This window comes from Sitodiplosis mosellana, unplaced genomic scaffold (genome assembly GCF_009176505.1).
Source record: "Sitodiplosis mosellana isolate CC-2019 unplaced genomic scaffold, AAFC_SMos_1.0 Smas_scaffold_3, whole genome shotgun sequence".
Taxonomy (NCBI): domain Eukaryota; kingdom Metazoa; phylum Arthropoda; class Insecta; order Diptera; family Cecidomyiidae; genus Sitodiplosis; species Sitodiplosis mosellana.
In genome coordinates, this window is record NW_022595246.1 from 5,487,416 (window position 1) to 5,513,953 (window position 26,538).

At 35.4% G+C, this 26,538-nt stretch overlaps 4 protein-coding genes across 4 annotated transcripts; all 4 read left to right on the plus strand.

Moving 5' to 3' along the window:
- The first annotated feature begins 2,731 nt into the window (after positions 1-2,731).
- On the plus strand, positions 2,732-4,531 carry LOC129565619 (uncharacterized). Its single transcript, XM_055440696.1, has 4 exons — positions 2,732-3,511; positions 3,582-3,766; positions 3,905-4,153; positions 4,247-4,531. The coding sequence occupies exons 1-4, from the start codon at positions 3,311-3,313 to the stop codon at positions 4,329-4,331; spliced, it is 720 nt and encodes a 239-aa protein (XP_055296671.1). The 5' UTR covers positions 2,732-3,310; the 3' UTR covers positions 4,332-4,531.
- Positions 4,532-4,849: 318 nt separating this feature from the next.
- LOC129565621 (protein phosphatase PTC7 homolog) lies at positions 4,850-16,798 on the plus strand. The gene is made up of 5 exons (XM_055440699.1): positions 4,850-6,138; positions 13,004-13,183; positions 15,507-15,817; positions 16,010-16,148; positions 16,239-16,798. The coding sequence occupies exons 1-5, from the start codon at positions 5,928-5,930 to the stop codon at positions 16,286-16,288; spliced, it is 891 nt and encodes a 296-aa protein (XP_055296674.1). The 5' UTR covers positions 4,850-5,927; the 3' UTR covers positions 16,289-16,798.
- Positions 16,799-19,218: 2,420 nt separating this feature from the next.
- LOC129565620 (serpin B3-like) lies at positions 19,219-21,274 on the plus strand. Its single transcript, XM_055440697.1, has 5 exons — positions 19,219-19,421; positions 19,529-19,618; positions 19,705-20,502; positions 20,572-20,722; positions 20,798-21,274. The coding sequence occupies exons 2-5, from the start codon at positions 19,550-19,552 to the stop codon at positions 20,950-20,952; spliced, it is 1,173 nt and encodes a 390-aa protein (XP_055296672.1). The 5' UTR covers positions 19,219-19,421; positions 19,529-19,549; the 3' UTR covers positions 20,953-21,274.
- Positions 21,275-22,210: 936 nt separating this feature from the next.
- On the plus strand, positions 22,211-23,720 carry LOC129565761 (antichymotrypsin-2-like). Its single transcript, XM_055440975.1, has 3 exons — positions 22,211-22,708; positions 22,794-22,947; positions 23,713-23,720. The coding sequence occupies exons 1-3, from the start codon at positions 22,211-22,213 to the stop codon at positions 23,718-23,720; spliced, it is 660 nt and encodes a 219-aa protein (XP_055296950.1).
- Positions 23,721-26,538: the final 2,818 nt, after the last annotated feature.

A 26,538-nucleotide genomic window follows, 5' to 3' on the forward strand; every position in this document is an offset into this window, starting at 1 on the left:
AATGCAATCATATCTAAATCTAAATTCTAGCGAATTTTCCTCTAAAACAATTGTAGTGGAAATCAGAGAATGCGTGGGTTTGATTAAGCATATTTTACATATGATGCCTGCGATCATTCAACATCGATGATGTTACCTGCGATCATTCTCATTTTTTTTTTTCGTGGGAAACATTTCTCTTCGAAACTCTCTGACACAACTTTGAAATTCTTTAACTCTTTCATAGAGTACAGATGAAAGCGAAACAAAAAAAAAACTGAAGCCAGGACAAAGAAACACACTCTTTTGGGCCAACACGATTTCTGCACGGAAAATTGAAAAATGAAAAACTCGATTGAATTCGATTTATTTGCCATACAGAATTCCCCATTCGTAGTTTTTTTTTCGATTTTCTCATGAAATACCAATTCGACGCAGTAAATTCGCATGGTTCAAATTCAAATCAAATGCAAACAATGAATAAAACAAAAGAGATCATTTTAACGACAAAATACAATAACAAATTTCGAAAAGCAAATGAAACAAAACAAGAAAAGAGAAAAAAAAAGAATTATCAACAACAACAAGAAAAAAGTCCGAATTTATGAATTTTAGCATTTAAACACTTATTAAATAATAATTAACTTTAATTGAAATTAATCTAAACATCAAAAGAAAAAAGGAAAACAACATTAATCTAAATAAAATCTGTGTAAATATTCTTGAGATTTTTGTTAAAACTTACATGAATGAATACAACAACAAAACGATACAACAACAACAACAACAAAAATTAAATACATGCTTAATATTACTATCAATGGAAAATTATATAAGTGAAGAATTATGAATAATTAAATAAAACAATTTCAATGTCAACATGTATTTCCTTGTTTATACTTGTATACTGAACATTTTAAAAGAAAACACACAAAATAAATGAGACATAACGCAAAGCGGCGAAGAAGGAGATGGCATACGGCAAAGACGTTGAAGATGAAATGTTTGATGAAAATCACGGTATCGATCAATCTAATAGATGTTCAGTTTCTGTCCGTGAAACAAATAGAGAGAAAAATGGTGTTCATTCAGCAACCGACCGAATTATGGATTAGTTCGTATTTGTCAATCAACTGATGTATGGCGAATAAAAAACACTTTTTCATTGTGCAATTCATTCCTTTTCTCACTTTCTTTCTATAATTTTGCATGTAACAATTTCAGGAGAGCACGGAAAAAAAGCCAAAATATTCTCAATTATGAAATTGACTTCCGCCGTGATATCCTCGTTTGAGTCTAACTTTCTTTTCAAAATCGTTCATCGTTTCCATTTTGCCAGTTTGTTAAAGTTTTTGTTTATGTTATTTAGGTTCATTTTTTTGTGAATTCTCTTCTTAATGAGTTGCACGTGACAACATTAAAGAAATTTGTACAATTTTTCTTCAGGCGAATTCAGGTGTCATAATTATTTTTTTTTCGTGGATTTGCCGGCCTCGTGGACGTGTCTGTGTTCACCAGTCGATAAAAAAAATCTAATCTCTAAGAGATTTCTGTAGTAAATTGAAATGTACGATCGTGAACACTGCACCACAATCGTATGAGCCGTGCGTATCCAATGTTTTAAATATTTGTTTAGAAATTAAGGTCCATTCGGTATGAAACTCTGTAGAATGAACGTAGTGTGAGCCTCACACAAAAACGCATGCGCGCAATCGACCAAAATCCAAATCGAACACATGAAATATTCCATAGCTAAGACAAGAAAAAAAAAACGTGGAGAAAATATAAACACCTTAAAATTCAATCACTCAGTTCAAATGTAACCGAGCTGCCTTTGTGACAGTACAACATTTTACAATCACCTCTTTGTGTCGATGTCAAGCAAAACAAACAAACAAAATGAGAAACAAAATGCTATTTTACTAATTGAATTAAGGAAAAACAAACCAATTTATCAATCAGAATAGTTTACTAAATACAGAGACAAAAAAAAATACACAGACAAAACATAGAAGAGCTATAAGAGAAAGAAAGAAAGAAAAACACCTTAAATGGACTTTTTGCGATATACCTCAGAAAAACAAACAAACATAATAAAATGATCAATTTTTAGCTAGCAATTAAATCAAATATTTACACAATTGCATCAAAGCATAATTTGTGTCTCATATTTTGTGTAAGCGACGCCAATTCAAATAAACAACAAGTATCTATCATTGAATTTTCAATCCACAAAACAAGCACACACACTCTTTTCAGATATTTAAGAATAAGCCATTTTAATTGAGTCAAAGTCCGTGTAGTTGATTGTGGTTGCGTCAGTTGGATCTTGATGGATTTGCGAAGCAGATTCATGCAACTATCCCCTTCCGGGTAATTGGTTTGAATACAATTCATTTATCTCTATTTTATCGAATGCAATGTAGGGGAGCTCAAGTTTTAGCCAAGTAAGGATTAAGAAATAGAATTGTAACAATGAAAAAAGAAGAGAAAAAAAAAAATGAAAAAAAAAACAACAAGGAAAAGACATGGACAGATCATAATGCATCTTCAATTTAAATATGAGAAGAAAAGAATCGAACTCAAAATCCCAAGTTCAATGGGACAAAGAAAAAACAAGCAAAATGGAACTACTTTTAGCATAAATAAAAATATTTTATTTTTTAATTTCTGAAAATAAAATTCACTCATTTGAAATATGAAATATACACAAGAAAACGGTGTTTGACATTTTGATGTTTACATTTTTCAGCATTTGAGAGACGGATCCATAATACACCACTAATATTCGAATATTGGTAAGAAGAAGGAAAGATAAGTATTGGACATAGACTAAATTAGGTAAATGTTATGCTTGAAACAATTTCAAAAGGTAATGTTCTATCTTTAAGGTAAGGTTGAGTCTCTCAAAAGATACAAAAGGTAAGAATTAGGAAAAAGTATCAAAAACGAAACAGAAAATACCAACAATACTGAGTAATTAATCAATTCTATTAAAAGTCTATCTTACCAAATCGTGAAAACGACTCGTTTTAAACGAACCAACTGTTTCCATAAGAAAATTGGCCCTAAAACCAAACCGTCTTCTGCAAACTGATCCTTGAACCAGCAATAACAAAGCCTTACTTTCGCCGTTGTAATGCTTTCATTCATATTCAAAACCTGTCAACCTTGGTAATCATTTCGACGTTCTGTTGGTTTCGCCGAACTGTCAGTAAGAACTGTCATTGCTGTTTACACAAGACTCACTGTCTGAATAACAAGCGTACAGAAAATCTCCATCATTATAGGATTGGCATTTTCATAAATAATTGAGTGAAGTGTGAAAAAGATGTTAGACGGTTGGTACTGTAGATCAATGGCAAATCAAAATGCAACGCAAAACAACGACAACGACGATGATAACGAGCCAAATGTCGTCGATGACTCCGATGAAAGTCAAGAGGATATTCCAGTGGCTCGTTTGATGCCTCGCATCGACTACAAAGCCCAATACACCGCACTGAAAAAGAAACTCAAATTTTTGCTTTATGTAAGTAGACAGGTGAATTTGATTTTGGTATTTTATTGATTTTTTTTTTTCAACGTTTTCAATTTGATAGGAAAATGAATTCTTTCAAGATGCGTTGCGTTCAAGTCAACGCCGCCTGCTCAAAGTAACGAGAGATCGTTCATTTCTACTTGATCGATTGTTACAGTATGAGAAACCCGAAAATTCTGAGTCTGACAGTGACGATGATACCGAATCATCAGAAGATGACGGCAATCGCACCGAAAATGTTAGGAAGTAAGTGTGAATTATCATTTTTTTCAAACTTCCGATAAGAGGCTTTCTTTGATGCGTTCCAGTTTATGTTCTCGTGTTCATGTTTTTGAACCGGGCTGCTTTGGTTAGACTTCTGACTGATATTCCATATCTTTTCAGGCGAAAAAATAGTGCATCGAATGCGACTCAAAATAAAAACGCCAACCCACCGAAACGACGGAAACAAACGCAGAAGAAAGTCGGACGACCGTCTGCTGTCATCAACACAGACACAATTACCGATGGCCACATGACCGCCGAAGAGGTTGAACGGCATTTACAATCGAAGCAATCGCTCATCGGCATGGTTCCAGAGGCACCGGCAACTGTGCCCACCGAAATGTTCAGCAATGAACCGTCACTGGATAGGTAAGCTGTGCGATAAATAAAGGGCTGCTATTGAATGCATGTTTTCATGTCTTTGATAAACGAAATTTACTAAATGTAACTCATTCGTTTCAGTGAATCAAATCTGGCCGATACATCGCCGAATAGTATTTTGGGTGAAGATATTGGAAGCATTGAATTGGGCAATACTCATGAATGAAAAATCAAGTGTATATGTTTTTTTTTTTATAGAAACTCTTTTCATTAAGTAGTCTCAGTCTAGTTTAAAAGATTCATTTTCGAATTTAATTTACACGTATTTCTCATTTTCCTCCCAGAATGTATGGAGAACTTAATAACAATTTATCTTGTCTACATTTATGAACAATAAACCGATATTTCATGACTTTTACAAATAGATTCATGCTGTTTTTCATTCAGTGCCGAGTTGATTCGAAGGTAAGAGGCTTTTTTTTCGTTCGCTGAATGTGCTATTATACTGATAAAATCACATGAAATAGGCTTATTGCGTCTATTCAATCCGAAATCTAGTACCTTTCGCATAAAAATCGTTCCGACGACATAACCAACAGACAAACCATCTGAATTCGACCTACGACGCAGTTCGTCGCACAAACAAAGTGTGTGTATTTTCATACACGGTACGTATGAGCATCACATGACTGTATTCCATTCTAATACTACAATCCGTGTGGCAGCCATTTTTTATATTGGTCTCACTCTGTGCACAATACATACCCGACAGCTGACTTACTCGAATCGAACTGCTCACACGGTGATGGTCGGATCGTATCACGAGGTTTTATTTCACGTTTGACTTCATTACTCCTCTATTCGTTTGGGCCCTCATTTAAACGCAAAATTTCACAAAATCATCATTCAAAAACAACTAAGTCACATTTTATTTTTCGCGTTTGCTTTCAATCATTCAAATCATTTCGGCCAGTAAAATCCGAGCAGAAATTTCTATTTCATAAAAAAAATCGCAGCAATATTTTGAGTGTTTCATATTGAGTAGTTCTTTTGTGCATTTTAATTTGTTGAGTAAGACGAAAGAAGAAGAAACGACACAATTTAAGCATCGAACGACAAGATATAAACATGAGTGTGTCAGAAGACGGAAGAGATCGATTATTATCAGCGTTAAAATATTTTGTGTTATTAAATTTCGATCATTGAACGACGACGACGACACATTTTTTTTCTGTTTTTATCAGAAGCAACGGCAACAAAAAAAAGAAGATTAATTCAGATGGTGTGAGAAACCAAACAAAATAAAACAAGTGCATTTGTTCATCAATCAGTGATTACGAGAACGGGGAGAAAAATATAAAATATAACAACAATAAAAAAAAAACATCAAAAAATATCGAAACAAGTCATCATCGTTACCACAATCTCAATCATCCATAAATGTTCCAATTCAACGCGTTGAAAATTATTTCGTTCCAACAACGACGCAATCAATTGTGTGTGCATGACCTTATTGGATTTTCATTTACCAACCACGGAAGAAAGTAGTCAGTCAGTTCAAGTTTTTATTTTCTTTCTTTCTCGCATAACAATATCTATACGAGACTCCGTTGGCAATTCATGCGTGAACAACCTGGTGCTGCAATTGATTTGCCAATTTGGAAAGAAGCAAAAAAAACCCGAAGAAATCGTGTGTAATCAAAACACAAGCGAAAATCGAATAATAAAATAATTCAAATAAAGAAATAAACGCAAAGCAAAGCAAAATAAAGCCAACAAAAAAGAAAGGGGAGAGGGAGAGACAGAGGAAGAAAGAAAGAAAATGCAATCGATTTGCTGGACAACGCGGCTGGTATCGCGAGCATTGCGAAGTGGTTTCTCAACGCTGGTCGAGCCAAGCAATAAAGTCAAGCCACATTTTGTATCGGTTGCATGTGGTTTTCCCAAAGATTTCCTCCGGTCAAAATACAAATTGGGCAGATTCGGTGAAGATGCCTGGTTTGTTGCATCCACACAAAATGCAGACGTCATCGGTAAGTGTTGTCAAAATATTTTTTGTTTTATTTCTGTGAAACGTAAGAAAGAATGAACTGGAAAAAAGAAGAAGAAGAAGAAAAAGCCTCTTGTTCCAGTTACGACAGTATACCGTAGTGTCAATGTTTGATTCAGTGACTCGGTGTTATGTTTTTTTTTCCTTCGCTGTGTTTATGTGTTGGTTTATTCGAACGAAGTGCGTAAAACGAATCGAATCGAAGTGCGCACAATACGAAGGGTGTGCTTGTATGCCAGAGATTATCGTCTGAACGCTAGTTGAGTGTGTACGGAATGAGAAAGTTCTTTGTTTGAACCCGGATGAATTTTATTTCGATGTCGTCGTCGTCGTCGTCGTCGTCGTCGTCTTACGTAACACATGTGCAACGATATGATTTATGGCTACTTAATGCATATTGGTTTTGCCTTGCATTCACCGATTTGTCTCATGTGTCATTTTGCTCGTCTTCATCGTCATTATCCCATTTCACTGACGTCAAAGAGTGAATTGCGTCAAATGGCGCAGCTTTCATTCGAGGAGAGTACACTTTTTTGCCACCAACTGTGTCATCTTGTTCACGTTGATGACACTTTGACAACGATATAAATAGATAAATCGATCGTATGCATTCGTCTCGTCACATACATTTTGAAATGGTGGAACGAATCATCCGCGAAGTGTTTGAAAGTGTGTTTGTACAATGCACTGGATGTCACTATAGTTTTTAACGAGTTTCTTTTGTTTTTGTTCGCTGCAAAACCTGCTTTGCATATTTGATCTAATTTATTAGAGTGGAACTCGTTTACGGCGTTAAATGACATTTTGAAAATGTATTTTTTTTTCGTGGTCATCATAAGTTCAAAGTTTTATGGAACGAGCAATTTGCATTTTTTTCATTCCATTCGTGGACCGTTCGATATTTGAATCTGTTCATTGTGTTTTTATGAAAGTTTTTGAATGTCTTGAAATAGAGTTTTTCAATGAACACAAAAAAAAACTGTTTACGTTTCAAGCGCAGAGACCTACATATCATGAAGTACTTGTATGAAGCAATCTGATTGATTCAGCAAATCAATATGACTCGACACAATCACAGCGAGAGTATCAAAATTCTGGCATTGTAAAGTTTGCAAGTGGCAATAGATTCCAAATGGATTCTCGTAATAATTGACTGATTCAAAACATGTGATACATTGTCTCGTATCTTATTCGCCATATCGAGACAATGTTTTTGCCACTTCGTTCCAAAAGGTGCGATAGCCATTACGAATGTGATAATGCAAAGAGAGAACGGAACGTTACCGGGAAAAATCCCGCTCATTTAACGCGAAAAAGCGATAAAATCGTTGTTTTGTTCGTTTGTATTGCATGTGAAGTGAAACAGGTCTTAACCTATAGACCGGCCGCGCAAATGAGCATCCATTAATGGTGTTGATATAATCACTTCTTAGCGCGGTGCATAACCGCAACGCATACGAAATGACAGTCTCAAGGCAAAGAAATCTATAAACTAGTTTCCAGTTTGCAATGAGTCATAAAATGGAAAATTATGGATGAAATTCAGAAGTATCAATAATTTTCTCTCTCTCTCTCTCTCCCTCTCACTGCTGCTGCTGCTTCTGCTTATAGATTGATATTTACATTTTCCGTCGTAAACGCAACAAACTAGCTAGAAAGTGGATAAATCTCCGGATGTTGATTATTAAGCCAAAGTGCTCATTACTTTCCGCCAATACGCAATTTCACACATTCTCGATTAAGAATTCAATTTGGAATGGATTGAGTGTCTCTTAATGAATATTGCGGCTATAATTTCTTTGACATACGTATCAAAACGTGTTGAAAATGTCGGAATGCATTGGCAAGGGTAAACAAGACGTATTTCGGCGCCCATTACACAAAATGTTGTCATTAATTATCAACAATTTTCGGGAGTGCAAAACGTCATAATCATGCGCCCAGACCAACATCACTATATATTCAACCAATTAACGACTCTGCTGTAATTTTGCACTCACGCCGAGCAATAACAATTCGTCGGGAGAAAAAAAGAGCGAGAGAAAGAGAAAATAAAAACAGAATGACAGAAATGTCGTCATTTGCATGCATGTATGCCTTCGGAATTCGTTGTGCAGTCATTATATTTATTGCAATTATGTTTATATAGGCCGTGCGAGCGCAGATAAATAAAAGTCAAAAGCACGATAGCTGCCCAAGCCTAGAATATGACACGACCAATATATACGAAACGAAAAAAAAAAATGTTATATGTCACATGATTGAATCGGCTGTTTCTTATTTTGTTCACATGTTCATTTCAAGCATACACAAAATCAACGACAGCACAACACTAGCCGCTGGAGTTTTATGAATGGACTTTGAGTTTTGCCTAGACCTGCTTTGGTGTCACACATTTGTTTTTTTCTTACATTATATACCATTATATACACATTATATTAAATGCAATGGCTTTTTTTGTCGGTTGACACTATATTCCTCAGATCTGTATGTGATTATGACATGTGAACACATTGAAAATGGCTTTTATTTTATATGTGTCTAGTTGACCGTTTAAATTGAATGATATGTTATTTTACCGATGACGACAACGGACTCTCTCTTCTCTTTTGTCTGACACAAACAAATAAGACGTTGTTTGTTTGCATTTCAATTGAAACGTCAAATAACACAAAGCATAATAAATACAACCGCATTTTTCATAAATTCATTCACATAATAGAGCTGTTTTGCTCGAACGTTCATGCAATTTTGTTTCAGTTCCTGTGAATTTTAGACAAAACAAAAGAATTACAACTAAAATGAGCCGACAAATGTTATTCAGCGAGAAATGGTTGAAAAAAAATTAGTTCCATAATATCTACGATCACTGTGAATGTATCAGTATGTATCGTATGTGTTCGTCTATGCACACGATAGTTTGTTTGATCAGATGTTTTTCCACGAACTATTCCAACATCATACGAACCTAAAACTTATCTGAACAGAAAAAAAGACGGAAATTGTTCATATCGAAATCGAAATGAGCTCTGCGCACTTGAGGCAGTGAGCATCACCAAAGAGAGTCATATTGCTGGGACCAGCCCAAAGAGTCGAGTTTCTATTACCTGGAAATTGTCATAGAAAAACAAAACGCATATATGTTGAAACCAAATCGATACGCAACACAGCCGAAATAGATGAAAATCCGGTTTTTTTTTCGTTTCCAACACGGCCATTTCCAAAGTGATCGCTGTGCGACCATAAATGATACAGCTCAACGCGTTGTGTGTTTATTTGTTTTGGTGCTCTTTTTTCCTTGTTTACTTGCTTTAGTTTGTTATATATTTCATTCCCTCTTTCTTACTCGGTCTAATCGCTTTCGCTCGTCACACGTGTTTTTTTTTGATGTTGTGTATTGCTTGCGCTATGTGTGTGTATGTGTGAGTGAAATTATTTTAGTACGCAGTAAAAAATTTCTTAGCATTTTAAACGCTTGAAAATATTCTGAAAGACCTATAGCAAAAACAAACCATAACAATATAGTAAAACTGGGAGAATCTTCTATTATATAATATGAAATGTAGTATAGGTCCTCTTTTGGTCTATGCTATCATAGCTATTGAATGTATACTAGAGCAGCGTGTGACCGTAATAAATATTAGGAAAAAATGAAGTTCAGCACAAAGGCAACAAAGAAAAAAAACGATCTTTTTCACGGTTTTTTCTCTATCTTGTCCGATGATAGAGAGAATTGGTCAAATAAAACTCGAATGGAATTTATTCGCTTGATTTCAGACACGTGTTTGTACATATTCGCGGTTTACAAATGCGCATGAATCGCGAATCGATATTGTGTCTGGGTGTGAAAAACCGACTGACTGTATGCAAATAACTGTCCTGAAATGATAAAAAAAATCGAAATGATTTACTAGCGCAATATAAATACCAACTGTTCTCTCTCTCTCATCCTACAAGCAACTCCCACACAATTTCCCCGTTTAATGAGACGCTTAAACGCAAATGAATGTGTGTAAAAAGCATTTTGGTTGTTGTAACAAAAAACCGACACATGTTGGTTTTAACTATTTCCACGGAAATAATCTTAAAATACCCTACAAAATCGGCCAGACTTTAAATTGCATCAGCAAATGAGGCACACCAAAAACCTGAAGAAATCCACATAAAAAATACGACGGTTGTGCTTTGTTTTCATTGCAAATCTGACCGATTAATGTAAATTTTTACACGTTTACGTACACGATACGACAGTTGAATGCACAATGAATATGGTTTCGCATTTTGCAAACGAGAATTTAATACGAACAAAAAAAAGAAACAGAAATAAGAGGGTTAGAAAGTTGCAGTAGCATTGAATGAAAACGAGCTTGTTGAAATGTTGACTCAATTTTGCACGATATCGCATCGGTGACACTGATCATCGTTTTTCCATGAATTTCAACAACTGTGTAAATTCAAATAAGACTGTGTCTCTGTGTGGGTAAATGCGTGTGGAACGTGTAAGCAAAACAAAAGAAAATTTTACGTTTTTATTTGCATCTCACCGTTATCAAAGCTTTTTCTGTCCTATTTCACATCATAAACGACGTATCATTTGATATTTCGGTAGATTGTTCCGCTCGCTACTCTCTACTCTCGCCTTGTTTGTGATTATTTATTTTTGGATTTAGATTTTGTTTGAACAACAGCAATTCATTCAAATCGGTGATCTCTGTGCATTTTGTACCTGAATTCGGCATTTTGTACGTCGTTAAAAAGAGAGTAAAAATTATATAAGTCCATTGTTATTGCTTGGTTTAAGCCAAATTACAATTACATATACTACCTACATTATTATTAAAAAGGCGGTAAAAAAACGGATGAATCCAAAAATAAGTCGAATATTTCGGCGTTCGCATTCACAGGCACGTCTCGATGATCATTGTCACTGTTTTGTTGTTTTTGATTTTCTTTTTTTTTTTTAAGTAACGTTATCGAGCATTTCTGTGTAGGCCGGTAGCTTAGAAGACAAAAGACATATTTTTTTGACAGTGATTCTCAGTTATTTATCTGTCATTCTATTTTGGCCCAGATGTCAGCTCGTAAATTATGTCGATTGAATACGATCCATTCGCCTGAACATCGCATTTGATGTTCGTGCTTGGATAATGATAAAATTCAATGAATTTATGGCTTCAAGAGGCTTTCATTGATAGTTAGAATTACAGCTTAGCAATTGTGGGAGCTTTCATTTTAATTAAAACCGCGTTGATTCGAACAGCTCCAGTTTATACTGGATGAGTAATAAAATCGTTACTCATCATTTTTATAGTCGAAATACAGACAGAAATTCAACACAATAAAAAAAACGAGTCTGTTCTACGTCAATTAGGAGAATTTGTCTCATAACGCGAAGGTTTATAGCCAGCCACTGCAGCTGAATATCTATTTTTGAGCCTTTTTTTCTCTATAAATTCGTTCATTGTTGATCTCTGTGCTGTTTTTGGATCACATGACAAGATGAAGCCAGCGATTCGAATGTGTGAAATCGGTGAGGATGTTTTTTTTTAAAATAGCCTTTGTCCCGTGCTCAATGTTCAACCGAGATCGTTGCCAAATTTCTTATTTACTTTTTTCTAACCACACACAATGAAATTGGTGCAAATACAAAACCAAACGTCCCTCTCTAATTTATCATACATATGAACAACACCACAGGCCATAAGTTTGGATACCCCTATGAAAGATATTGTTTCTACGTTTTTTGAACATTTTCAGCTGAAATTTAGTATTGGACATGAAAATATATCGAAATTCTGACCGAATGGAAGATTTGGAAGACAACATTTGGCCGGCCTATGGCCATCTTTTGGCCTTTGAGCTGTGGGAGCCAAAATCGAAGTCTTTAACAGGCCATCGGATTAAAAAGGTTATATACGCCATTGGAAAGGTCTTGAAAAGTGGATGTGATTTTTGGTATTAAACATCAAAATCGGCCGGCGTTTGGCCAGAATATGGCCGTTTGTAATTTTAGGCCGAAATCTTCAATCAGCCATATCTTGGCCAAAAGCTGGCCGATTTTGATGTTTTCCACCAAAAATCACATCTACTTTTCAAGACCTTTCCAATGGCGTATATAACTTTTTAGTCCGATGGCCTGTTTAAGACTTCGATTTTGGCTTCCACAGCTCAAAGGCCAAAAGATGGCCATAGGCCGGCCAAATGTTGTCTTCCAAATCTTCCATTCGATATATTTTCATGTCCAATACAAAATGTTCAAAAAACGTAGAAACAATATCTTTCATAGGGGTATCCAAACTTATGGCCTGTGGTGTATTTCCAGAAATAGATGTGCAGAATGAAAAAAAATATTCGCCTTACATGTGTTCATTTGTGTTAGTTTTGGCATCTGATCAACTCAATGAATTACAACGAATCGCGTGATATTTACGAGTTCGGCTATGAAAGGCAACGGTAATGTCAAGACAATGTACTTACAGTATGTTAATTATATGCTTGAGAACTTGAGAATAATGTAAATAATGTGATGGCTCGTGACATTGCGATCTCTGCGACTATGAGGAAGTTTGATGGCTTCGCCGAAAAGGTTTTTGGCGCTTCGTTACTTTTGATCAAGTTGTGTTTTTTTTTTAAATGACCTTGTTTCAATGAAAAAGTTTGATAAAAAGAGCTGTCGTAGCTTCTAGAAGTCGATGCAAGCAGGGATTCAATATTCTAAACCACAATCTGTTGAATAATATGGCTATATGTATACGCCTTCAAAATCATTTCCCTGTTTTCCGTCTAAAACTTCCTGAATTACCCTAGAAAACAATTTTCTAAATACATTTCTTTACCTCTATTTACAGGTGTAGCCGACGGAGTCGGTGGATGGCGCAGTTATGGAATAGATCCGGGCGAGTTTTCATCATTTTTGATGCGAACATGTGAGCGACTTGTCGACTCAGCCAACTTCAATCCAAAACAACCTGTTAGTCTATTATCGTACAGTTACTGTGAATTGCTAGAACAAAAGAAACCAATTTTAGGTAAGTTCCGCGCCTCATATCTAATCGTCAACCACATTATTTGCGGTGTGTACTTTGGAATAGAGTTTTTATTCTGTTTTGATTGCATTCACCGAGACAGAATTTATTTGAACTATGGCAGATAGAGTCGACTATCGCCGGAGAATACGTTTCATTACGCCCATGTTATTATCATTTTCAAATGGAAACTACTCAAAAATACGCGGTCAGATCACGTTTTTCGATACAGCTAGAGTGAGAGAGTGTCACATGTGTGCGCGACGTTTTGAACAACAACATTGATTGGTCGCACGGTGTCATTTGCATATCTCTCAGTTCAAGCATGCCAAAGGCAAACAAAACTTGAAATAAACGAACTCTGCACAGTAAACAAACGACAATCGAAATGAATCAATAGAATGAATGTAACGGGACCGAATCGTGTAGCATCGCCACGCACATATGAACATACAGAGAAACACGGTGATTGACTGCGGATCAAAGTCCACAGTGGAACGATATATTCAATTTATTCTAAATCAAAAGCGAATCATAAATTGTGGCTCACATCCGGTGCGAGTAAAATAGCTGCAACGACAAAACAAAAACACTGTACCTGGGCTTTGTTCAGAATGCAATCGCAGAAAAAGTGCACAGCACACAAGGTGCACTTAAAACATCAACAGCTTAATAACAATGCAATACAAGAGGGAAATTAAAAAAAATGTGGAATAAAATACGTAGTTATTTACTGGAAATAATAGTTTCCCTTCAAATTACCGTTTCTCTCGGAATAATTTGAGCACGCAAATTCATCGTCGAAAATCGTACGAAATCATACAAAGTAATCTTTTTCTGCAATACAATTGCTCTGCTTCAGACTCTTTGAGACGGTATTTAAGTTTAGAGAGCTAAAATCACTCAAACATTTGTAAAAGCGAACGCTATCGAAAATTACTAAGAACGCAAGAGAAAATCTGAATTTTAAAATTGATCGCACGAAAATGGTCGGAAAATACAGTAGAAAAATATAAAAAAAATTCCGCTCTGCGTCTCTCGTTCGATAGCTGTGCTTGGAATTGGGAGAAGGAACAAGCACATCAATAACACGAACAACCACCATTTCAAGCAAGAAAATACGATTTTTAAACGATACTATCCCATTACGACCTGGCGTCTATCCAAAAATTCGATTCAGTTCTGCGATTGGTATGCCTGAGCAATTTGCGTGTGCGTTTTATTTTGAATGTTTGTAAACGACACAAATGCAAATTAAGCGCTTGGACTCATCGGAAATTCACTCAATTTGGTCAACATTTGTGACAGTCATCAAATGAACGCTTTGAAAAATCGCTGTTTTCAATTTTGATTTTTTGGGCGTAGAAAACCAGATTTTTACTCTCAAAAACCGACTACATGGAAAAATGAATTCTTCTCAAATTTCAATGATTCCACCTGAACGCTTTCAAAGTGGTATTGACAAAGTGGTGCTTCGATTCCATTATCTCGTTATTTACATTAAAAACAAATAGCATGTTAGTGATGCCATAAACATGAAAAATCAGTCTGGAGCAGTAAATTGTAAAAAAAGAGGAAACTCTTCATAAAATGATAGACAGTTTGAAAAGGGCCGACTTGTGATTCGAAAGATTGCTTTAATTGCAGCTATTTCCACTTCCACAGATAAAACGGAGAGCAATCGTAAGCCGCTGTTGAATGCACAATCAGGAAATTTACAATCACAAACATTTGAAAGTATGACACAAAAAGGAACAAATCACATTCACACCAAACTGTTGATAGATTGGCGATAAAGAGAGAGATTTACGTCAATCATTACTCAACCACACTAAATAAACTATATTAATTTTCATTTTAATGATTACTGCCTTTATCACCCTCTTAAAAATGAATCGACAAACAATAATTATGGCACAATTTTTGCTGTGCACTATTTCAGCGCCTTCGTCCGGTGCTACACTGTATGACATTGAATTCCCGAGTTTATTGTCAATTGAACAAAAATGCCCTATTCAAATACATACTTCTGGATATTTATTCGTTGATTCGTTAAATTTATGGCGCTCACTAAAGCAATTTGTGAATTAAAGCAGCCGCTGTATGGATTAACACACGAGCATGTGATGAATTTACAATATATATGTGAATGTATTCAATTTGGCGCTTGCCACCAATTTGCCATCAAATCGAAAATTGTTCATAAATGAAACGCTATTGATTGTTTGCAGGTCACCGCAACTAATGTTGTCCAATATTCTGCATGAAAAATTCGTATCACAGTAAACTAACTGCTTTATTTTATTGGTAATTTGTCTGTTAATAGGCAGTAGCACGGCGTGTGTACTGATATTGAACCGAGAGAATAGCACCGTGTACACAGCGAATATTGGTGACAGTGGATTCATTGTGGTACGCAAGGGTCAAATAATCCATCGATCGGAGGAGCAACAGCACTATTTTAACACACCGTTCCAATTGTCGCTGCCGCCACCCGGCCAAAATGTGCTCAGTGATAGTCCGGAATCGGCCGATTCACTCAGTTTCCCCGTCGAGAATGGTGATGTCATTTTGGCAGCCACTGACGGCGTTTTCGACAATGTGCCGACAGATTTACTTCTGGATATATTAAAGACCGTAAGTTTGTTTTTTGCTCACTCTCTTTCTATTTATACCCTTCCATAAAATGTCTTCTATTTTAATTTATACGTGAACGATAGTAAAATCGAAGTAAACACAATAATTCCGAGTAAAATTGGCATGTTATGGCGCAATTTTCGTTTTATTTCCATAATACTGTACTCATTTGATGTATTTCGATTATTTCAGTGCGAGGGTGAGAGTAATCCAGTGAAACTTCAAATGACTGCAAATGCCATAGCACTAATGGCTCGGTCGCTATCGTTCGATAGTGAATTTATGTCGCCATTCTCCGTGAATGCCCGACGAAGTAACATCCACACAACCGGTAAGTGTTGAATAAGATGGAAATCCGTTCATTTCCTCAAATTAGCAGCAACAAAACTAATTTGTCATTTTTTCCGCAATTTTATTTCAGGTGGCAAACCAGACGATATTACTGTGGTACTAGCGACAGTTGCGACATAAACTCCGCTTGAACTCATTTATCCGAATGCCATTTGTGCATAAAATCTAAATCTAGGGAAAACTATGAAACTATACGTTAATTTTTAAATACTAGATGTAATTAATCATTTTTTCGAAGAGAAAAGTGGTTAGGAAACAACAAAATAATGGCGTGTTCAGAGATAAAGTAGAAGAAGAAAGAGAAACCCATGGAATATAAAGTTTGCATTGTGAAAGAAAACTATCAATTCTCATAACGATCATAAAATCCAACTCATTTTTATTGTTCAAAAATTCATCATCAAATCAAAATCCACAAAAATCGAATGAACGAAAGAAAAACCACGGCATTTCATTGCCAATACTTTAGAAGAAAAAAAATTTGTCAAACACAACGAACTTCAGTGGAATTTACCTATATATTTTTGTTTTTAGGAATTTTTCTGTTTGTTTCTTTTACTGTGTTCCTTTCTGAAGAACAAAGAATGAATAAACGAATCACATTTGAAAAAAAATTGATTGAAAAATGAAGCAGTTCGTGTGTTTGTTTATTTTGGCGGAACATACAAAATACACAAAACAAAACCCATCGAGTTAATCACTAAATCTATCAAAATCAGACGATAACGACGCCGCCGGCATCATTTGTTCATTCCATTTTTCGAACCACATGACCTTACCCATTTGGATTATCACTGTCGCAAGCAATTCAATAAGATGCAGTCGATTTTCGGAAATGATTTGCATTTGTTGTTTTTCAAAAAAATAAATATATATGGCTCAGTATACGTACGAAAATGTGTTTTCCAACGGCAAACGGTTAGTAAATTAGGTTTAGGATTTAGCCATCCGGCTTGGCTTGGCTTGGCTTGACTCGCTCTGAATATACAAGAATTATGTCGAAAAATCCACACATTTCACACCGATAACAATGCCTTCAATAATCTTTGAGTAATGCAATTCTTTTGTGATGCAGGGCAACACGATACAGATATAACACAAATACAAATTATGACAAGTACATACAGTAGAGGAATACCGCTTTGTTGAACATTGTATTTAATGGAATAAAATATACAAGTGTTATTAATGTCAAATTTGATTGAAAAATGAACACAAACACACATGCATACAACCCGAAAAAGCAAACCAAAATCCACAGTGATCCATTTAGGTGCACCAAATTTTATCAGCCCAAAGATCTGCCAAATGGGAATAATGGAAAAAGAAGAAGAAGAAACACAACTTCTGTGTCATTTCAAATCGATGTTGATTTCTTTTTTCTTGTGTAAATAGATTTAATCTCATTTAAGTGATATCATAGACTGCATGCAAATTAAATGTAAACAGATGATAAGTATAATCAACCAACAGCGCACTATGATGCCAGAGAAAGCAACACTTTAGTTAGCAAATTGTAGTGCAGCGACAGCTATTTGTGTGAACAAACACCGACCGATGAACAAAATATATTTGAAGATAGATTTGCACCTATTTGCTATTCACACATACACGCGTACACATAGAAATACAGTAGGAGAGGATAAGAAGAAACAATTGAATTTAGAATGAAGCTTAATGGAGAGGTCAGGGAAGGCATTGCAACCTGTTAAATCGTTCGGATATTCTTATATTATATCCACATTGCATACCAGCCAATTTTGGAGCTGAATGTATTCGCACTGGAATGGTATTCGACTGCTTAAACCTATGAAACTTAAAGTTAGCAACTAAACTGTTGATCCACATGGAAATAAATTGAAATTGACTTCATTTTCGTAGATTATTCTTTTTTTTTTCTGATGACTTGAACCACCTCAAGGAGTTTTTAGAGGTTTTTTCATGATTTTATGTAGGACACAACGAAAATTTGTGTTATTTTATTAATTATTTTCGGCTATTTCCCTTTCCATACGTCATATGAAGCAACCCAAGAGAAACGGCCAATATGTTTATACGCTGTCTATCCGCCGAAAATACACTACAATATATATTCACGCTTATTGGACGCCGAATTCAATATATATTCTAGTGTATTTTCGGCGTATTCTTCAGCGTGAAACATATTGAAACATATTCAGGCGCCCTCTGATGGCCATGAATGCATTCATTGATTCAATATGTTTCACGCTGAAGAATACACCGAATATACACTAGAATATATATTCAATTGGGCGTCCAATAAGCGTGAATATATATTGTAGTGTATTCTCGGCGGATAGACAGCGTATAAACATATTGGTCGTTTCTCTTGGGAAACGATTCTTATTTTGTCCTATTTTTTGGAAACCCCGCAAGGATTTAATTTCAATTCGGTGTTTCAAGAGAATATCTCTACCAGCATTCTTGATCATAATACATTTTTGGACACAAAATTGGCAAAACGTTTTTTTGAACCATAAATTCAGTTTGAGTAATATTTTGTATGTACTATTAAAATGCCTAATATTTAGGTTGTCCACTTTTATTTGTAATCCATTTGAATCCATATTAAACCATTTGATTTGGTGAATGAGCTATCCCAAGTTATCCAAACAATTTTGTCGACACGATCGTAAAATAATCGAAAGTTGTTAGTAGTGACTAAATGATATAGCGAGAGTTATGAAATATAAACGATATTAAAAAACAAACACATCATGGTTTTATTTGTTTTGAGACTTTTTTGAATTTTAATTTTTTTTCCTACAGGAATGCCAGAGGCTCAAAGGTAATTATGTCGTGACATCTATCGATTCAGAATCTATTTCTATTACAGGTTATAAATGCTTTTCAGTGAAATGATTTTGATGTTCCCAATAATTGCAACAAACTTCCAAAAAAAGAACACTGTTGATATTGTCGCAACCTTGACATTAAATCTGACAGCGCCATCGCAATTATTTGAAAATTCGCTAGACTAATACAATCAAACATTATTCTCCAACATTACATGTATATCTCACTTCTCCAGTGTCAAGGTGTACGTTAGTGCGGACCAAGTATCTCATTCAAATTTCGTAGCTGTCATTCGTCGTTCATGCAAACCAACACTTTGTATTCAACGCTCCAACGAAGGGATTGTGTTTTGTCTTCAAGATTGGCTGATGCAAATTGCGCAATTTAAAAATTCAGTTTATAAACAGCATAAAATTTTCAAAATCAATAACTATTTGTGAGTATATTCAATTTGGATGCGATCGCGATTGGTTTTTTCTCTTAAAAACGAGTAAAAAAGATTTTCTCTTTGGTTCATTGTTGCATTTGATATACACGAAACAGGCTGTTGTATTACGACACAAAATGGCGTCCAGCAAACATGAGAACGAATTATCAACGGGACTTTCAAAGTTTGCTCTCGATTTGTACTCGGTAAGTGCATTGAAAATTTGTATTTATTCATGGAAGTATTTCACCGCATGGATTTCCATAGATTAAAGCCATTCTAAATCCAATAGGAATGCGCGCATTCAAGCGATCAAAACGTTGTCATTTCTCCGTTGAGTGTGGCGAATGTTCTTACTTTGCTCTCGCAAGCCGCAAATGGCAAAACATACGACGAGCTACGTCGGGCACTGCATTTGAATGCAGACAAAGCAGTAATTGCACACCAGTTTGCCGAATTCAGCAAACAAATTGAAGACTGCATTGGAAAAGCAAACTTGTCGATCGTTAATCAAATTTACGTACAGCAAGGAATGATGTTGAACTCCGATTATCGCGATATTGCCATGAAGAATTTTGGTGCAGGCATTGAGCCAGTTGATTTCGACAAACCACACGAGACCGCGCAAACCATCAACCAATTTGTCAAAGAAAAAACAATGGGAAAAATTCCGAATGCTGTTAAACCGGAAGTTTTTGGTGGCAACACTTGTGTTGTCTTGGTGAATGCCATATCGTTCAAGGCCAACTGGTGTCGAAAATTCGCCACCGGTTCGACTCGAACGGGTGATTTCTACATCAGCGAAAGTGACACCACTCAAGTTCAATACATGACTCATGAATCATACTTCAATTACACGGTGCTAGATGAATTGGACGCCACCGCATTGCAAATAGGTTACAAGGAATCCGAATTTTCATTCGTGGTTATTCTTCCGAACACTCGTTTGGGCTTAAGCGAATTGGAATCTCGGTTGAAGAATTACGACTTGTCAAAAGTCATCAATCGAATGTCGAAAAAGCTTGTTGACGTCAAACTTCCACGGTTCAAGTATGAATATGAGGTTCAGCTTAATTCGATTTTGCAAAAGGTATTAGAACTCCATTTCGAAAATATAAATGGCTGATTTCCTGAATGTGGGATACTATTTTCTATTCAGATGGGTATGAGCGAGATGTTTAAACCAAAAGCTGATTTGCAAGGAATGCTGGATCCGTCTATGGCCGGTCTTCCACTCATCGTGTCAACTGTGCTTCACAAAGCCGTCATCGAGGTCAACGAGAGGGGTACTGAAGCTACCGCTTTTACAAGTGAGTTAATAAACATTTGTAACATTAAATCTTGAAATATGGGTTTCATTTCATTTTCCATCGTTTTACTTCTAGGGGCTGATGTGTATAGATGTGCACGAAGTAGTGATTCGATCAATTTTAATGTCGACCATCCATTCTTCTTCTTCATTGGAAGCGCTACTTTATCAACACCAGTTTTCTGTGGATCTGTTCACAAGCCTGAGGCTTCAATTCGTCCACGATTCTAATCAAAATGATTAACTTACGAAAGTGCAAATACTTTCTATGATTCAAGCAAATTGAATAGCTTTAGTATTAAGTCAGATTTAATCTTTATACATCTGTAATTCAAATATTCGTTTATATTTGTTTCGAAATCTGTACTACATTTTCTAGTACAATTTATAATTCAGCCTTGTCATGAAAAACCCCTTAATATGAACGCATTTTCAATGATTTTTCCTCACCGATTACAAAATCAGAAGACTGCAAAATCAATTAAATCTATCAAATGTAATTCTTGTGCTGACAACAAAATGCAAATCAATAAAGGATAATTATTGCTACTTACATTTAGTACTTTATCAGATAAATTAGAGTGAAAATCTTCATGGTCAATTGTTGATGATCCTAAACTCAGAAAAACATCATCAAATTCCCCTGATTGATTGAATTGATATTTGAATGAGAATTAATTCAAATAGTTTCATCAAAGCTACACAAGTGATAATGAATTTTTTTCCCGAATGAAGACTATTTTTGATCAAAGTCATATACAATACTTTTGCCTTTTTTAATGAAAATAATACAATAATATAGTTCACAGCAAAAAATAAAAGTCTACATCTGGGCGTTTTTTCAGCTAAAGACTCATTCAGCCGATATTTCTGCTAGTACCTTGAGCTACAGGCGAAATTCCGCTTATAATCTAGTCGGTATTTCGTCTGAAACTCCGTTTGCTAGGCAAAATATAGGACTGGGCGCCTCTACCAGTCGAAATTCCGCCTAAATGTGGACATTTATTTTTGACTGTGTTGTTAAAATAAAAAAATTCAGTTTGCTTTTATTTTCGATCTAGTGGAATTTGGTTTTGGTGGAATATTAAAATGCAATCAAAATTAAATTGAAAAATAGCGATCGACAGCGCCACCTCAGTAGAACCACATTTGGAATTCAGATCTCGCTAAACTAATACAATCAAACATTATGATCCAACATTTTGCATCAACTGTATACATCTCATATCTTCAGAGTTAACATGTTGTCATTTCTCCGTTGAGTGTGGCGAATGTTCTTACTTTGCTCTCGCAAGCCGCAAATGGCAAAACATACGACGAGCTACGTCGGGCACTGCATTTGAATGCAGACAAAGCAGTAATTGCGCACCAGTTTGCCAAATCCAGCAAACAAATTGAAGACTGCATTGGGAAGGCAAACTTGTCGATCGTTAACCAAATTTATGTGCGTCAGGGCTAAAAATTGAACTCCAATTATCGTGATATTGCCATGAAGAAGTTTGGCGCAGGCATTGAGCACGTTGATTTCGACAAACCACATGAGACCGCGCAAACCATCAACCAATTCGTCAAAGAAAATACCATGGGAAAAATTCCAAGTGCCGTTACACCAGACAGTTTTGGAGACGAAACCAGTGTTTTCCTGGTGAATGCCATATCGTTCAAGGCCAAATGGTGTAATCGGTTCCGTTCATTCTTAACTAAATCGGGTGAATTCCACATCAGCAAAACAGACACTGCTCAAGTTCAATTCATGGAAAATCGATCGTACTTCAATTATGCGGTGCTAGATGAATTGAACGCCACCGCACTGCAAATGGATTACGAGGAATCCTATTTGTCATTCGTGGTTATTCTTCTGAACACTCGTGTAGGATTATACGAATTGGAATCTCGTTTGAAGAACTACGACTTGTCAAAAGTCACGGATCAAATGACTTATAAGCTTGTTGATGTCAAGCTTCCACGTTTCAAATATGAATGTAAGGTTCAGCTATGTAAAACTCTATTTGAAAGTAAAAAAATGCGAATGCTCGATTTGCTGAAAATAAAATTGATTTTTTTTTATTCAGATGGGAATGAATGAGATGTTCAAGCGAGACGATGCCAATTTGTGGGGAATGTTGGATCCGTTAATAATCGGTCCTCCTCTCTTTATTTCAAATGTGATTCACAAGGCCGTCATTGAAATCGATGAAGATGGTACTGTAGCTGCCGCAATTACAGGTAAGTAATCAACGTTTATAACATTTAACAAACGAGCATCATTTTATCGTTGCTTCTCGGAGGTGGACGTAGAGAACCACCAAAACCAATCGATTTTAATGTCGACCATCCATTCTTCTTCTTCATCGGAAGCAGTACTTCATCAACGCCAATTTTTTGTGGTTCGGTATACAAGCGATAAACAAGTGGTCCACAATTCGATTTACCAACATTTTCTTCTTAAAACGTGTTTTGTTAGCCTTTAAATTGAACAAATCAAATGCTATGCCTTCAAAAATTTAGAATATTGATTTTAGTAGTAAATTAAAATTATCTTTTTACATCTCCGTTTCAAATATTTGTTCAATTCAAAGGTATACAACTTTTTCCTACAAAAAATGACACTTACTACATTTTGTAGTAATTTATAATGCAGCTCTGTGCTATTAATCACAAAATTAGTTCTCTCCATACTTGAAAAAGATAAATTAGTGACAACAAAAAGTAAATCAATAAAGATAAATCAGTTTATTTATACAATAGTTTTACTTATTTCTCAAGCAATTCAACAAATAGTATACTGCCCATATCGTAGAATCAGTTGTGTTTTATTTTCAACAAAATCCCCGAATTTCTCAAATCAAATAATAATCACCTTAATCAATCCAAATTGTAAATTTGTTGCTGCCATCCGATTAGAACAAGTTATCATTTTCAAGTCTGTGTATCTACTTCATCAAAATTCCAATAACATCAAATATGTAAAATGTTTTTGATTGTTTCAAGGGTTTTAAATCGATAGTAGATCATAACAATTCTTTCCGAAAGCTTCAATTACTTTTGAACGATTCATCATGATTCGAGTAGAATTTTGTACAACTGGAAATAGACCAATGACATCGAATTTTTATTTTTCTCGGTCAAGAAATATTTTCGTACCATGTTGATTGGATTCTCTGTGTTTCGATAAACAGAGAGGTGTGACATATCACAATAGGACGTGTGGAATGTAGCAGTTGATCATCCAAATTTGAATATCAAACAGCGAATAAAATTTTGTTGGATTGTTTTTGTTTTTATTATCAAATTCAACACTTTTCCGTTACATTATTTTCATTTTACCATCTAATAATACAATTTTGACTTCCGCGACATTACACAAGTAATTGTAATCTGAACGTAACGAACAATACTCGAATTTATATTTTAAACTTTGCAAAAGTATACATTTCCCGAAGATGCATCTTTAACAACTATAAAATAAGTCACAATGCTCTATTTGGCGCGAACTCGATCTCCATGAATGAATGGCAGCACCCACATCGTTTCGGCAAGTATTAGGTACACTATGTTCCATGTTCACATGTTCCCATGTTCCCATTTTCATTGGTCCAATCGGCTGAACTTAATGGCTAAATATCGATAGAGCTTCATTTCATCGTACCAAATCCCAAACGGAATATTTTTGTGATGGCTGTTCAAGGCATCGTGCGCGAATACTCCTTAAGCTGACGAGATAATCGGTAGAAGAGAGTGGACTAAAGAACGCGTATTGATCATATGCTGGATTAGGATAATAGCTACACAGATAATCATTTTGAATCCTTCTGAGTAATTTAGAAGTAAAAGTTCGTTGTGTTTTGACATCGGTTTCACTTGTCTTTTCTGGTAGATGATTCCCATTGTTTTGAAAAACCACTAAAAAAACTATGAAACTGATGATTCGCCACGATGACATTTTGCAACTGTGATTATTAGGAAAACTGCTTTTAAAACGATGAAAATTAATTCGTTCTGATTTGATTTAATTCGATTTAGTTCTTTTTCCAGCAAATTGTAACTTGGATTCAACTTTTTCAATGGTTTTTTTTTCACTTCAATACTTTTGTCAATAATTATTTTTGTTGAAATTTAATCAATTGATCGTCTTTTTCTCCCTGGTGGCCGAAAAAATGCTTCCGAAACTGTGATCCTCTCGAAATTGAGCTGCCATTCAGTCGCCACCTGTATTTATACCAAAGCTACATATTGCTAACAAGTCAATTAATCAGTGCATCAATCACAGGTGCCATTTTCATCGTTTTAACGTAACCGATCAATGGTACCGGGTGTTTGAATGACCGAAAAAGGTGTTAATAAATGACAATTATCAACTTCGGCTGTCGCTATTTTTGCGTCAATAACATGAGTTTTGAGTGAAAACAATCATTTTAAGTAGGTGTACTAATAAAATTTGAGTCGATGATAAACAACACTGTGACATAGAGAGAACTGAGAGTCTGAAGTTAAGGGGTAGGTATTTTGGCTAGACCTATTTTGATGAATGTTTGTGAAAACCAACAGTTTAAATTTAACTTCAAGAGCTATTGAACGCTATTAAATCAATTTGATTGCAACATGTTAAAAAGATTATTTTTCAAATTTTATGCCCCTTTTAGTCGGCAGTGACGCACGACGAAATTGAATGAATCGCGAACTACGCTAAGATGCAAATTGGACGAGAGTAAGAATTTGTAAATATTGTTTATATTTACAGTGATGAGAATGTAAACGGAGCTTATTGACGTCGAAAATTGTGCCGAAGAATGTGAATTGTGCGTTCTGCTATTCGGAGATCATTAAAAATAATTGGAAAACAAGATATGTGTCGTGGACTTTTGCATTAGTTTTAAGTTTTTTTTTTGTTAATTTTAATTTCGTGTTTGTTTCATTGATTTTTTTCTAATTTGCTCATTTAGTTTGCTCATGCATTGTTCAGTCAAACCACCGAACGCTGAACGCACTCACATTTGCTCTCGTTTCAAATGCGTTCTGCGACTTGACTGACATTTCGTTGTGTGTTTGTGTGAGTAACATTCATGCTAAGACGCTAATACAAAGGTAAGTGTATTGCGATGTGGCGACAGTTTGAAGAGAAGGAAAGAGTGAAATCAGTTCTTCATGAGTCTCAGCACAGGACAGTTCCTTTTTGAATTGGCAGTACAAGTTGTGCGCAATTTAATCTGAGTTCTCATTGATACTCGATACACGGAAAGTTTCCATAAGTATCAGCACAAGTTGTGCATATTTCATTTAGGAAATCTCTTCGAATTGGCCAGCTCTAAAGTTTAGACGGCTGATTTGATAATTTCTTGAATGAAATAAAAGTGAAACACGCGAAACTCGAATTGGCTAGCTCTAAAGTTTAGACGGCTGATTTGAGTGTTTGTCTAAACGTAAGTTGAATCGCACGTAAATTCAAGTTGAATTATTGCGTCGAGAAGTTCTCGTTGGCCGGTTCAAACTTCATGTTTGACAAACATTCGCCTGTTTCCATACATTTTCTTCGATACCATCACGCAAATTTCACGCTTCCACACTCAGACACACAATCGAAAGAACATTCACACACCAAATCACCACAAGCATTCAAAAGAACAACATTTGAATAAATCTACCAAAAATAAATTGACGCCTTTCATTTTCTTCATTTTGAATCAACTTTGGCAGCAATAAAAAGGCATATTGCGCCACAATATGAGTAAATATAAATTGGTGCAAAAACAATATGAAATAACTTATTATTCATTCGATTTTTAGTTCTAATTGTACAAATAAACAGCGAAATGTATC